Source organism: Mugil cephalus, chromosome 7, assembly GCF_022458985.1.
Source record: "Mugil cephalus isolate CIBA_MC_2020 chromosome 7, CIBA_Mcephalus_1.1, whole genome shotgun sequence".
In the NCBI taxonomy this organism is placed as follows: Eukaryota; Metazoa; Chordata; class Actinopteri; order Mugiliformes; family Mugilidae; genus Mugil; species Mugil cephalus.
In genome coordinates, this window is record NC_061776.1 from 9,506,910 (window position 1) to 9,521,016 (window position 14,107).

The 14,107-nt window shown below is 40.9% G+C and overlaps 1 protein-coding gene across 1 annotated transcript; it reads left to right on the forward strand.

Moving 5' to 3' along the window:
- The first annotated feature begins 439 nt into the window (after positions 1 to 439).
- vapal (VAMP (vesicle-associated membrane protein)-associated protein A, like) lies at positions 440 to 14,107 on the forward strand. Its single transcript, XM_047590250.1, has 6 exons — positions 440 to 633; positions 6,742 to 6,894; positions 8,312 to 8,415; positions 9,482 to 9,562; positions 11,437 to 11,616; positions 13,056 to 14,107. Exons 1-6 carry the CDS (start codon positions 576 to 578, stop codon positions 13,215 to 13,217), a joined length of 738 nt encoding a protein of 245 aa, XP_047446206.1. The 5' UTR covers positions 440 to 575; the 3' UTR covers positions 13,218 to 14,107.

The window sequence follows — 14,107 nt, forward strand, 5'->3', positions numbered from 1 at the left end:
ACAAAAAAATACCCACCCCCCCCCCCCCCCCCCCCCCCCCACGTGTCAGGTGATGTTCATATTTGTCGCCCTCTTCAGTGTTATGTCTAGTCTAGTCAGAAAAAGTCATAAATAAAATATTTTTTTTTTAAATGAAAACATTTTAATATCGTTTTTCAGTATAAGCTTGCACGGGCCCCATATAATTTCCAAGCAACATGTGATTTTCGGACTTCAACTCAAAAATAAACTCGGCGTGTCTAGATGCTATTTAAATCTTAACGGTAATTTACAGTCAACTAGATGAGGCCGAATCAGGAGTCGGTTTATAAGTTGTTTTTGTCCTGCTGAGCGTGTTTCAGTCAACACGCAGCAGGTATAACTAGTTTACTGTACCATAATCACATCAGCTGCTCGGCCACGGGGACGCGCCTCAGGGTCGTGCACTCGCGCGTTCAAGTATTTGTAGCCACATGCTCGCTCTCAGGACTCAGTCAGCGTTTGACTCAGTGGTGGCAGCAGCAGAGGGGATCTAGGATTTCCACTTGTCAGTTCCTCCCCGACACCGAAATCAAGTGCATCCCCTCAGCTAAAAAATGTCAAAGTTGGACCAGGTCCTCATCCTCGACCCTCCCTCCGACCTCAGATTTAAAGGTACGTGGCTGAACATTTTCCCGACGCGTCAAACGTCCCAACGAGCGGTGGCAAAGAATAAGAATTAGCCGGAGTGGAGTGATTTCACATTCCTTGAAGCGAATTTCGTTGCTAGCGTTCACCGCCATTTTAAGTTAGCCAGGGACAGGAACGGGCCGCTTTTAGCTTTTAGCTTAGCCCCGCAATGTAGTGACGTGGAAAGCCGGCGTGGCATGCCTGTAGCCGGCCTGCCATTCACTACCAGCTATCTGACAACATCTAGCAAAGTGGGGGGGAGAATAATGTGACGAGGGGGCAGGAGTTGAGGCGAAGTTGAATGTTTGTTAGCGGCTGCACTTTAGTAGAGACGTTAGCCGCGACGCCGTTGCTAGCGGTGTTAGCAACAATAAACGACTGTTTCCTAGGGGGGCTCGGTGTATTCCCCGAAACTCACAAGCCCACAAGGAGGTTGTACGCAAAAAAGATAAACTTTGTGATTTTTAGGAACAAATATAGGCCGTATTGTAGCGACACTCTGCCACGGAAAGCTGGTAAAAAAAAAACTGTCCGGCAGTTTGAATGACAAACTTGGCCAAGTGACACCGACTGGAACGTTAGCACCGCGGAATTCTTTAGCAGCGTCGAGCTAACCCGTCAAATATTAAAATGTGCAAACGTGACCAGTGTTGTTTTTTACGGCCCATTTAAACTAAACCAAAAGCGAATCCACACACCGTCGTGGCCAGTGATTGCTTCCCTTCCCTGCCCTGCTAGCGATAGCTTTCAGTGATGTGTCAGTTACCTGTTGGCTAACGGTAGCTAGTCTAGCTTGCTAATGCAAAAGTTAAGGTAGGTTTTATTTGTCACATGCACGGTTATACATAGTACAGTGCACACTGAAATGTTCTGTGGGTCCTGCAGCCAGTAGTAAAATAGTACTGATTATTGAAACGGCAATACAGCAAAAAATGACTGACTAAAATAAAAATGTATAAAATATAAACTGTAAACTTAAAGGGGGTAGCTCCTATACACATGCATTTACAATAAATGAATAAAGTGCACTAATGCAGTGGTACTTAAGTCCTGTTAAGGCTCAGGGTTGTGCAGATGGATGGCAATTTTTGTCCTAAGACAGCGGAAATGGCAGCCCGATGGCAATTCAATTTTATTTATGTATCGACAATACAAACTGTTTCAAGATGCTTTTTTACAAAATCCACCCTGAAACCTCCAGAGCAAGCCTGAAAGGCAAGGGTGGCAAATGGAAAAACAACTCCCTTGTTTTTCCTTTGAGCAAAACCCAGCTCATGGAGGGACCCACCTGCCTGAGGCCGGCCAGGTAGAGACAGAAAAGAGGGAGAAGAGAACGGCCGGAGGAAACAAGATAATAGTTGATGTAGCCAGCATTGCTGCTGATGCGTCTCCTACAATAAACCGTGTTGTTTCACTTGTGGCAGCCCATACAGCCTCGACCCATCATTTAAGAAACTCCTAGACAAGAGCTTAACCTTGTGGCATTTATGTGATTCCAACTGTTGCTCTTGTGACCACTCTGAGCGGATGAGATGGCAATAAACTGCGTGCTGTGCCGATATCAGCCAAGGCTGATGGTGATGTGAAACAAAACCAAACACATGAACTATTTCTCCTCATCATTATTCATTTTGACCCAGAATTCTTCTCTGTGTTTCTTGTATTTGGCCCAGTTACTAATCCCTGCCTCTGCTGCAGGCATTGCTGCGACTAAGACATGATTTTATTGTTCCTGAATGCGCCGCTGTCCTACAAGCCGTAGTCTGTCAGCCTATTGTTGTTGCTGAAGTGGCTAACTATTTCTTGGGACAAGGTGTGAGTGGGTACTGGTCATGAGTTGGACTGGGAATGATTGTTGTAGAATGGCAGTAGTTCAAATACCAGAGAAAACCTTTGGGTGGGGTGTAGTTATTAACATGTTTTGCTGCTGACTCCCACGTGTAATAGATTTATACGCAGTTCAGAGCTTACACCTGATGATAACGGTGACTGTGGCAAGAGGCAAGAAAGCCTAGTGTTTTCTCCTAAACCTGTAAATGTTCTCTCTACTTAAACTGGTCAGTTATTTATTTTTTTGTATAGAATGTGTTAATACAGAACATTTATGGGGTGAACTGTCTTCCTGCAACATGTAGAAAGTTTTATAATGATAAAAGCGTAGTGCAAGGGGATACAGCAGGAGGTTAACAAAAGCTATTTTTAGTTAAACGTCAGCTAGTTAAGAGGTAGTAGATATTAGTAGGGTTGCCCTGATTGATTTAGTCCCCAGTCAGATCCAGATCACCTAATATTAAGTACTGGACGATACCCAGATTATTATTCTTATGTATGTTTTTAAATAAGCACAATTGCCTCCCTGTGTCATTCATAAATGCTTTATTAATATGTGTGTTTGCAACTCTATTAAGTACAGCGTCCAAGGTAGTATAGCTCTGCAACGCATGAAGAAGAAAAAAAATATCTGCCTCGAGGCTTGTGTTTTACAACATCGCTTGAAGTTGGATTGCTTTAACAAAATAACCAGCTAACAAACTTAAAGCTCTTTAGTGTGTTGCTCAGCTTGAACATTCAGATTCTTTCAACAAATACTCAATCAAAAATAGACCAGCATTTTAAGACTTTACAACAGAAATCTAATTACATAAATCATATCGAGACAGCAGATGTGAATGGTCTTTACAGTTTGATTTTGGCTTTCAGCAGACATAAAACAAATGCAGACGATCGGGCTTGGCTACGTGCTGAAGCTGATCTGATCCAGCCATTTTAAAAGTGCCTCGATTAGCCCCCAATACTGATCAGGACATCCCCACGTATCGGCACTAATAAGTTCAGCGTCTAAGAATTACCTGTTTGTTTTGGACAAAAGAGAGATGGTACTGTAATGATCCATTTTTTTACAGCCATGTTGTTGAAAAGCCAACTACTTTTATGGTGGCACTGATCAGGTCAGTCATGCTGTTTTGTATACAGAAATGGTCTAAAAGCGGAGTCAGGAGTTGCACCTAAATACATAAATGAATGCTTGTTTCGTAGCTGAACCTTAAATTGATATGGACAGTTAATCTGATGGCAGAGACATGGTCTGTCATAATCTTATCATGAGCCGCTCCCTTTTTACCCGATTAAGAAATTCTGCCCTAATTGGACTAGTTGGTTTCTGAGTGGTCACACGGTTTACATTTTCACTCATCGGATTCAACTTTTGCCCTGTGTGAACGCAGCATCGGAATCAAGGCTATTGTTATGGCAGTGGTGGTGATGATACTGACCATAAACTGATAGTCATTGTTATTCTAGCGTCAAAATGTGAAATCCAAGGCATATGGAAGAAAATCCTACACTGCTTGCAAGTAGGATGACTTGCAAGCAGATTTTAAGCTGTATAATTGCTTTATCCTTTCTAGTACCAACTGAACAGTCGGGATTTTTAGTCACTTGTGTATCGAGGCATGAGTCTGTACGCAAATTGTTATTGTAATGCATTTTCTCTTTGGCAGCTCATCCCTTTCCTTCAGAAAGATCAAATTAAAACATTTACTGGCAAAATCTGATCTAATCCTCTAAATTAGAAGAGAAATCATTTCATTTGGGAAGGTTTTTGCGTGCAGAGGAAAGTGAAATGGTTCCTGCTCTGACGTTGAGGAGCAATACGAGGAGAAGGAAGATGACCACTGCTCCTTAACTGTCACAGAGACGGAGCTAAATCGGTCTGCGTGTTATCAGAGTGCTGATCTGTTTTAGAGGCTCTGCTGGGATTCCTCCAGCGAGCTAGAGGGGGCAGCCCTCCTTTCCTTGGACGGTATTTTTAGAGTCGGACTGGCCTGGGGGGACCCTAACTCAGCGTACATGCAACAAGATGAGAGAGGCTGTGCTAACTCTGCTCCAGCAAAGGTGGCATCTCAGAGTTAGGTGGAGGATGCGGGGCCTGTGGGTGTATATCTGAAGCTCACAGGGTCCAGTGTTTCATCTGTTTCAGCCATAGTTTTAGTGAACCTCACAATCTCTGAAACACACAGAGTGTCGTGTCAATGTCAGCCTTAAATTGAATTTTGTTAAAGTCTTTACTTGGTGGTTCTGAAGTCTGACTGTTTAACTATTTAAGTAAATGCTGTCAGTCAGGGTTTCTACCTCCTTCTCCATTTGTACCACTAAGACGGGGTTCACACATGACAGACTGTTATTATCTTGTCTGCCAGGATTTTTTGATCTGTACTCCATGACTTGCTTAATTTCCAAGTCATTATTATTTGATGGCAGGAAACATTTTTGCAATCGCAGCCCTGTGCTGACTCAGCCCTTTGGAAGTTGATTTACTGTGCATCAAAAGGCACAGATGGAAACAAATGGGAGTGATCAATATTACTGAAATGATCAGGTGTTATGTCGTCTCGATGAACATTTATGGTTATTAGATTACTTCGAGTCACTAAAGGTGGAGTTTCCCTCATTGCAGTTATGCAGCGCAGTAAACTAAGATACCGAAAGCAGAGACTCCATATGGAAATATCAGATGCTTCATTGTGTCTGTGACAATGTTTTTCAGGTTTGTAGGAATGCTTTTGTGACACACCTGTGTTGGAAGCAAATGACCCATAACTCTACATGCTATCTTTAGCTGGGTGGAGCCACTGCAATCTGGTCATTGCTTCTTATCTTTCCGAGCAGTGGGTGTGAAGGAAGGATAAATGTAGGCTTTAGGACTCCAGCCGGACTGTGAAAAGTACACAGAGAGAGTACTTAAATGTTCTTTAATATCTTAAAACATTGTGTCTTGACAGTGTTTGGGTAATTTGTTTTATGATGACTTTTTGCTTTTAGAAGAGCTTTTTATCCGTCGATTGTATGTCAAGGTTGAAACGGTCAGAGTATCAAAGTTGTACTAAACTGATGTAGTCAAAATTGCTTCTAACATGTGTTCTGACAACTTGTTTTGCACTGACTTGTGTACACCTTGTAGCTAGAGTCCTTTGACAAATGGGAAATTAAAGGTCTGTCCAAATTCAAAGGGTTGGGCCCACTGTTTTTTTCCAAAGTGAAGTTGAATCTGTTTGATCTGCTTGAGGTGCTCTCAACAACCTTTTGAGTTTCTGCGCTCCCTTGATGGACGAGCTCTGAATTTTGGACCTTTTGAAACTTCACATTCCATAAAATCAGGCTTTTTTTATCAATGGACGTTGTGACATTAAAACTAACTTGGGCCACTTGCAAAAAAAAATACAGCAGATAGGATTAGTAGAACATCACCCATACCGCAGATGTCCTGATGTTGGCTAACCATACATCATGGGACATGTTTGTTTTGTCCTGGCTCCCAGGCTGATTACACTGATCGAGTTTGGAATACCTCTGACTTGGCGTCCAGTAATGTTTACGACAGGACAGACTGATCAAAGCTGGATGGTGCTGACTGTGGTTAAGGACCTAATTTGAAGCCAGCTCTGTCACAAGATGGCAAGCTTAGTATCGATCTCCTGATGTGTGACCTGAGTGGGGCGAGGACTTCGTTTCCAATATCAACATGGGACATCTATATGAAATTAGCTTACTGGAGATAAACAAAACTGGCTCAGGTGGTTTGGCTTCTTGTTTATGAACGCATATGTTGGGGTTAGTCTTTGTGAACGTCTCAGTGCTTCGCTTTTAGCTTTGAATTCACATTTAATATATAAAACTAGGTAAATACTTTTTATGCACTTGGAAAAATCTTAGTGTATAGCAACTCAAACGTGTTAAACTGCCAACCATCTTGCCCCAGTTTTTGTAATATGATAAAATATAACTTTGCTTTTATCCAGCTTCAAGCCAATGAACTCCTTATTCAATAAGACCTCTGAACCATGCAGCTCTAATTGAGTTACCAATAAGTAATTTTCAGCTAATCTTTTTAAAGGTGCTCTTGAACTGTGCCACCAAAACAGTGCTAGCCTTTCTGCTTGTGGGGTTGTGAATTTAGCCAATTCGCCGCAAAGTGTAGTGTCTCCTTTACAGTTCCATGCAGCAGCAGATGGTTATGTCATCAAAGCAGAGTGCGCTCCCGAAGTGCACACCTGATAATAATCCTCTCGAGTTTGTCTGTTCTGTTTCCACCAGGTCCTTTCACAGATGTAGTCACCACCAACCTCAAACTGAAGAACCCTTCTGACAGAAGAGTGTGTTTCAAAGTGAAGACGACGGCGCCTCGCAGGTACTGTGTACGGCCGAACAGCGGCGTCATCGAGGCCGGAGCAACCGTCATCATCTCTGGTTAGTTTTTATTTGTTACTCATGTTTTTTTTTTTTTGTCATTCGAGTCCAGATTTAGCTCTGAAAATGTTGGTGCAGATGGAAAGTGGGTCAGGGAGATGTAGCCCAGTTTGGTGCAAGTCATCCAAGCTGATGTTAAAGGTTCAATTTCCACCCGTGGCCAGAGTGTGTTTAATATACTGGATACGAACAGACCTGTACACAGGTTGGAGAGTGACATTCAATATTTTAGTTTAACCCAAGGCCTGTAACATGCTGCCAAGAAACGCTACGTATTGTGGGAATAACAGATGGTGTACATGAGTAAATATTAAGTTTTAAATTGGGTTGGAAAATAAGTGCTATGTAAAGATCTAAGCAGAAACTAATGACCATTTGTGTTGTGTGAATATTGAACACAAATATCAGCTTTTTTGATGTATTGTTTGGCTGCTGATAAGCTTCCAGGAGCACCAGTGATACATGACACTGCTAAAACCACACTGTGTTGGATGGTTAAAAAAAATAAATAAAAAGGTTGTGTGTGTGTGAGCTCAAAACCCAACAGTTAAAATCCTAATTTTATTGCAGTGGTTATACAAGAGTGCCTATAAGGGTCTACTGTAGGAACGCACCAATAAATTTTCTTCACTTACGATACCGAAGGTTTAGCATTGGCCGATACTGATACCGATACAGACAAAGAGTGATGAATTACCTAACAGTGACTCATTGTGTGGAAAAGACTGGGATCATTCTTTTGTTACAAGGCAACATCAGACTTGACTTAAACATTACTTCCATTTTTTTTAAACAGATATAGATGTACTGAATTTCATAGCAGTAGAGAAATCTTAAATGAATCAAGCTTCATAAGCTTGGTCAGACATGTAATCAAAAAAAATAGAACAGAACTTCTCCTGTTTGAGTCGGTGCATTTAGGAGTGTATGCCAGCACAAGCGCTAGATGTCACTCATAGCACACAGCATAGAATTAGACTGAATAGATCTGCCTGTATGGAGTGGCCCCATTGTCATAATACCTCAGCTAGAATTTTCTTCGATATCGGCACCGATACCACTATCTGATCGGTGCATCCCTCGTCTGCTGGAGGAGTGTGGAGTGAGAAATACTAGATTTGAGTTTAAATAGAACCTTTTATATAAAGCTTAAGTGTTTAAGCAGCATCATCTTAATTTTAGTGACGTCTTATTCTGTTTTCACAGATTTTATGTTCGGATTTTCCTTTGCACTATTTATTTGATATAAGACAATGAGTGCAGTATCACCCTAAGTAAACCAACCATTACACTGGTCATTCTATTGACTAAATTAAATTAGGAGAACTGATTGCACTTTCTTCTTGATATTGGATGGGAATGTTCATCATTGCACAAGAAAAGTATTAATGTTTTGTGTGCCTCCTTTCATTTACAGTCATGCTACAGCCCTTTGACTATGACCCCAATGAGAAAAGTAAACACAAATTCATGGTGCAGACGATTTTCGCCCCGTCACATGTTTCCGACATGGATGCATTGGTGAGTGAATGTAAAAAGCATGTTCTTCCATGTTCAAGTTACAGCCAAAAACATTGATGCCATTCCTGTTATAGAGTTGATTTTAGATTTGTGAGGAACGTAAATACAGTATTGTGATTTCCACAGTTGTTGACTCAAAATCTGTATTGGTGAACATGGTTGTTGATGTATTAAGTTTTGTTTTATAGTGCTTGCATTTAGAAATGTCCAAATTGAAATCTCTCAATCTCTTGGTTGGCACAGAGACACGGCTGACTTGTGTGTTTGCCTGATTTAATATAATGTTAAATAAAATGTGTAATCCTATTTACAGATGAGGCTTTTCTACTGAAAATTCATCAGTCATCCTTAAAACAGTTTGGTTTTAAGAACATTTTTTTTTTTTAATTTAAAACAAACAAACGACTCCCACGTTTACACTTTGACCTACAGGACTCATTTTTTGATATTTCCTGGTAGAGACGGCTCCTCTACTCCTGTTTTCTCTCTGGTCTCTTTGATCTCTATTTTATTTTATTCAGACAGATTCATTGCCACTCCACTTTGAATTACTTTCCATGCAAGGCCATGGAAGCTAAAGCTCAATCAGACTGACATATATTCTCCAGTCGTCCTCCAGAGGACAGCAAAGGCTCGGTCAGCTGGTAAAACATGCCATTCATGAGCTGGCTTGTCTTGAATGAGCCTCAAAATTCAGGAAGTGGGGGGAAAAACAAAGGTCTGACTGGAATCTGTCCATTAGTTTATCAGATGCATTTCTTCTACTCAATTTACCCCAAATCTTTATCTTTTTACAGGTTTGTAATGTTTACTTTATAGATTGTCACTCTGAAAATAATGACCTAAGGTCTATGAATAAAAGGCACACCTGTTAAAGTTTTTTATGTTGGAGACAAAGGTTATAACTACTTTCCAAATGAAGCTGTCTGTGTTTATTTAATGTCTATAGATTCAAGGCTGCATGTGGATATCGTGGAGCTGTTTGGAGTGCGAGTGTGTGAGGATAGAGTCCAGCTGCTAGCAGTTTGACTTGATGAATAACATGCCCATTTTTCATCTCCACCAGTGGAAAGATGCAAAACCCGATGATCTCATGGATTCCAAGCTGAGATGTGTCTTCGAGCTGCCTTCTGAAAACAATAAAGTGGTAAGAACTGCTGCTGCGCATTAAAAACAGCCACGTTATAAATAATCATAACCTGAAGTTTTGTTGATTAAAGACTCGTGTTTAAAGCTGAACTTTGAAAACTGACAGGAAACCTTTGCACCGTAGTAAAGACATTGTGTTTGTCTCTGACTCTACAGAAGCAGGTTTCTATAGTGTAGTAACAGTTCCAAGCCTAAAATACTTTGTTGTGTCATATGTTATCAAGTCACTTGTGCAGATAGTGAAAAATGAATTTCTCAGGGCAGATCTGAAGGAAGACAAAGTCGATGCAGTCGAGGTTTCATCCATTTCACAAAAACAATAATTGCATATAAGGGCATTTTAGAAAAGGTTGGAATTAATTGCAAAGGCGGCTCCGCCGTTAAACAGTCTCCGGTTTATTTCACCAACGAATAAAAATGCGTCATATGTCATAAACGTCTTATCACTGGATGAATATTTCTCAGCTGCATCTAGTTGTTGTGAAGCTGCAGAACAGCAGCATTTTGCACTGCACTTTGTGTGTTTAGCTGCTAATTACACCTCTGCTGCCCACATCAAGCCCTCTGGTGTGAAGTGTAGCTGCTGTGAAACTTTGTCAAGGTGAGAAATGACTGTGAATGAATGTGGGTGAAGGAGTAAACGACTGAAATGAGTCTTGTAGTCGACTGTGCCAAACGAGATGAGTTCAAACTTCTTTTACATTTTAGAGGTTGTTGAGCAGCTCAGCCCCCAGTTCAGGTGAAAATGCTATATTTAACTCATGTTGAAGTGACCACGGTGTAAGTGTGAACTGCTGAGTTGGCGCAGTATCTCCTTGGCACGTGCAGCATGCATGTAATGTGTAACATGAGAAGTGTGGACGTTTGAAGGATGGAGGTGTAGTGTAAGGTGCAAATGCATGTTTAGGAGAAGTTGGAATCAAATGTCAGTAGATGGAGAGTGATGTGTATCAACAGTTATTATGGCAGTGGGACAAGTCCAAAGTGGGAATACAATAACGAAGAGCCACTACAAATGAGTCAGCTGTAACTTATCAGTCATTGTTTGTTGTTATCAGGCTTTTAAAACCCAGAAATGTCTTTCATTATCAGTCCTTAGAAGATACTTGGCATCAGTCAGGTCCTTGTGGTCTCTTTATTGTCTTGTATATCTCTTCTTCAATCAGATGGCTCTTGATCTAAAACATTTTTATTTTTTTTTCCAGTTGCACATGAGTTTAATTTGGCAAATATGTTGCACCAGCCATGTTTTAAATTAAATGAAAGGAATGAATGAGAGGGGGAGGGGTTCAAAAAATTATCATTTTAAATTTAATTGATGTTAGAAACTTGATTACTGTATTATTGAAAATGTAACAGAGCAGTTATGAGTTTAGCCTTTTGTGAGGTGGCTAAATTAATAACACTTAGGAAGATAGATGGCCATTTGATGACCTCAGTCACAGACACACATCTACTCATCTTAGGATTTTTGTGGTCATGTAGTAATATTTGGTCTGCGTATATCTGGGCCTTAATGGGACCCTATCAACGCTTGCTTTGGACCGTGGCTGCGATAATAACATCATATCCTGCCCTTTTTATTGATTGTCAGCCTCCATCTACAGTACAGTAGTTGTATTTCTATAATGCAGCCCTGTATTTCTCCATGTCGTCATGTTGTCTGTCCCACAAAACAAAGCCACATCAAGCTCGACTTCTACTTCCTCCCCTGGTCTCTTTGATCTGGTGGCTGTGAGCTGCTGGGCCTCGGACAAGGCCGCCTTTTATTTGGCAGTGGCACGTTCTCCCGTCTAGAGGCCAACCTCCCTGCTCAGTTTGGGACAGTCACGGTTTCACCTCGGGTCGTTTTCTTCCGCTTTTTTTTGTCAGAATGACGTGGACGCGACCAAAACGGCCCCGGTGATGAACTCCATGAAGGCCGAGGCGACGGCTGCCTCCATGCCGGCCGCTGGCTCGATGGACGACTCGGAGATGAAGAAGGTTCAGGAGAAGTGCAAGAGGCTGCAGTCAGAGATGAACAAGCTGTCTGAGGAGAACCGGCAATTAAAGGTTAGACGTGTTGACTTTTAAAAGCATTTTACACCGGATCGTGTGAATCCATGTTGAGTGACATTCTCTGAAACTAAAACTGGAGCTTGACTTACTGGTTGAGAGTCTTTTCATTGTAAATTTCACATTAATGGTTTGTTTTACCCCCAAAGCAACTAAACTGTGTCCAGTATGAAAAGGCATCGTGTGTCACTATTGCTACTCTGCCCAATAAACCAGAGAGAAATGAGTCAAAAGTGAAATAAAACACCATCAGTCATCCTCAAGCTTCCACAATTTGATTAGAATCCACAAACTGAAAAATCGACCCACTAATCCATTTTTTGTTCATTTTTAAATAAATGAGGCCCTCCTTTTAAAGACCTGAGTGTTACCAACAACAAACAGTGGTACAAGTCACCAATCTTACCTGATAAACAAGGCCTTACAATCGGATTAAGAACTTGGGCTGCACATGAGTTGGTGTCTTGATGTTTTCGACCATGTTTCTTACACTTTTTCCTCAATTTCATGCCTTCGTTCCTGAAGGGGGAATGCCATAATTTGATTACAATGACACAGTAGGGGCATTCAGAGGGAGGCTTTTGGTGTTTTTCATGCCTTTAAATATCGTTCTGCCTAGAGGTTGTTAACTCTTGACATCTGGAGCTGTTGGTCCGGCTTCTAGTCGGCTAAAAACAAACAGCAAAACCAAATATAAGCTGTGGATACAGTGAGAACGATGACTCCCTCTACTGGGAAAACTAGGAGACGCCACCACACCTGAAACAAGCCATGACTCATGAGATATATTTATGTAAAGGTACACTTAATATATTTCATTTCAAAGACAGCATGAGACCAGAACCAGCAGCAGACGACTTATTAAAGGGAGCAAAATCTTCTGGATGCTGAATATTTGCTCTGAGTTAATACTGCAGCAACGCAAATGGACATAAGTTGTCCTGGTGCAGCTGTAACAAGCAGTGATACCTAATCTGTCAACACTGATGTACAAGAAAGTTAAAGTCAAAGACATAATCCTCAAAGTAATTTTACATTCCAGAAAAGGATCATTCTTAAGATCGGTATTCGAATTGAGACAAATTAAACTGAAATAAACGAAAATTAAAGTAAATTGAATCTCAAAATGTCAAATTAGTGGTACCAACAACAACCTGGACCCATGTTTTTTTCCTACTTTTTGAAGTAATTAGGTAAAAGTATATGAAGGATTTTATTTTTAGTATAGTTCAGGAACAAGTTGTTCATTTAACTATGTTAGTTAATTGCTGATTTCATCATGTTACCAGGGACACATTACGATCCAGTTCTGCGTTCCCACATGTAAAACATTTGCCGACCCTTTGCCTTTTTAATTCCTGTCTTGCATTCATCAGTTCAATCGGTGTTGGATGTTTTTTTTCCTTCATCTCTCCCCCTCTTTTTTTTTCCTACAGGAGGAAGGAATTAGAATGAGAAAGATGCCCCGCTCAGACCACATGACATCAAACTCGACTAGCCTCCTCGGCCGAGAAGCCAGCGCCGCCTCCCTGCCCTCCCTCCTCGTCGTCATAGCAGCCATCTTCATCGGATTTTTCTTAGGGAAGTTCATCTTGTAGACTGGGAGATGCATGCCAGCCGTATCCCCCACCCCCGGCTCTGGAATCTCAAAAAGGCCTGGAAACACCCCCCCCGCTCCCCCTTCTCCCCTCTCTCCTCCCCTTCGAGAAGTCTTTCTGTTGACTTTGCCATATCATTGGTAGTGTGGCCTACAGTGAACACATCTGTACAGCATCATCAGAAGGCGTCGCCTTTTTACAATCTCACACAGTTTGAAACGCACGGAGAGTTAAGTAAAGAAAGGCAACAAAAAAAGAAAAGCTCCTTTTTGTTTGTTTGTTTTTTTGTTTTGAGGGTTGGATCATACGGTTTAAATGTGGTGGGACAATGAAAGTTACTATCAGATCAGTCAACACGGAAGATGCACCTAGAGCTGAAAACATGGGCAAGAAGCAGTAAAAACGAAACAAAACGAAACACAAAAAAAAAAAATAATAATTTCTCAATCTCTCTCAATCTCTCTGTTGTTTTTAATAGGATTTGAATGGAATGTTAGGTGTCTTGTAAATGTTGTTTTAATCCTTTTAAACAAAAAAAAGGAAAGAACTTCCATCAAAAAGACCTTGCTACCTGTTGCTGGATCAGCCTCTGAAGTAAATCTGTTCAGTTTGTAATTTCTACTTCTTGTGTTGGAATGTTCAGGCCCAGCTTGGGACATAGGTGCCTCCTTCTTGTACATTTGTCCTTTCTTTTTCCTCACAACACCAATGCAGACTTTATATTATTATTAATATTATTATTAATTAATATTATTATTATTATACAAAGCATATATATATATATAGTCCTTCTGAGGCAATTATTGACTAAAATAAGATTTCCATTCTTAAATTCCTGTCCCATGGTATTAAGCATTGAAGAAAAATAAAAATGGAAAATGTGGTTTTCA

What these genes read in the sequence shown, in the direction of transcription:
- vapal (XM_047590250.1), top strand. Translation starts at nt 576, where the DNA reads ATGTCAAAGTTGGACCAGGTCCTCATCCTCGACCCTCCCTCCGACCTC. An exon ending in AGCAACCGTCATCATCTCTG is followed by an intron (nt 6,895 to 8,311) that starts GTTAGTTTTTAT and finishes TTTCATTTACAG; the next exon opens with TCATGCTACAGCCCTTTGAC. An exon ending in TTTCCGACATGGATGCATTG is followed by an intron (nt 8,416 to 9,481) that starts GTGAGTGAATGT and finishes CATCTCCACCAG; the next exon opens with TGGAAAGATGCAAAACCCGA.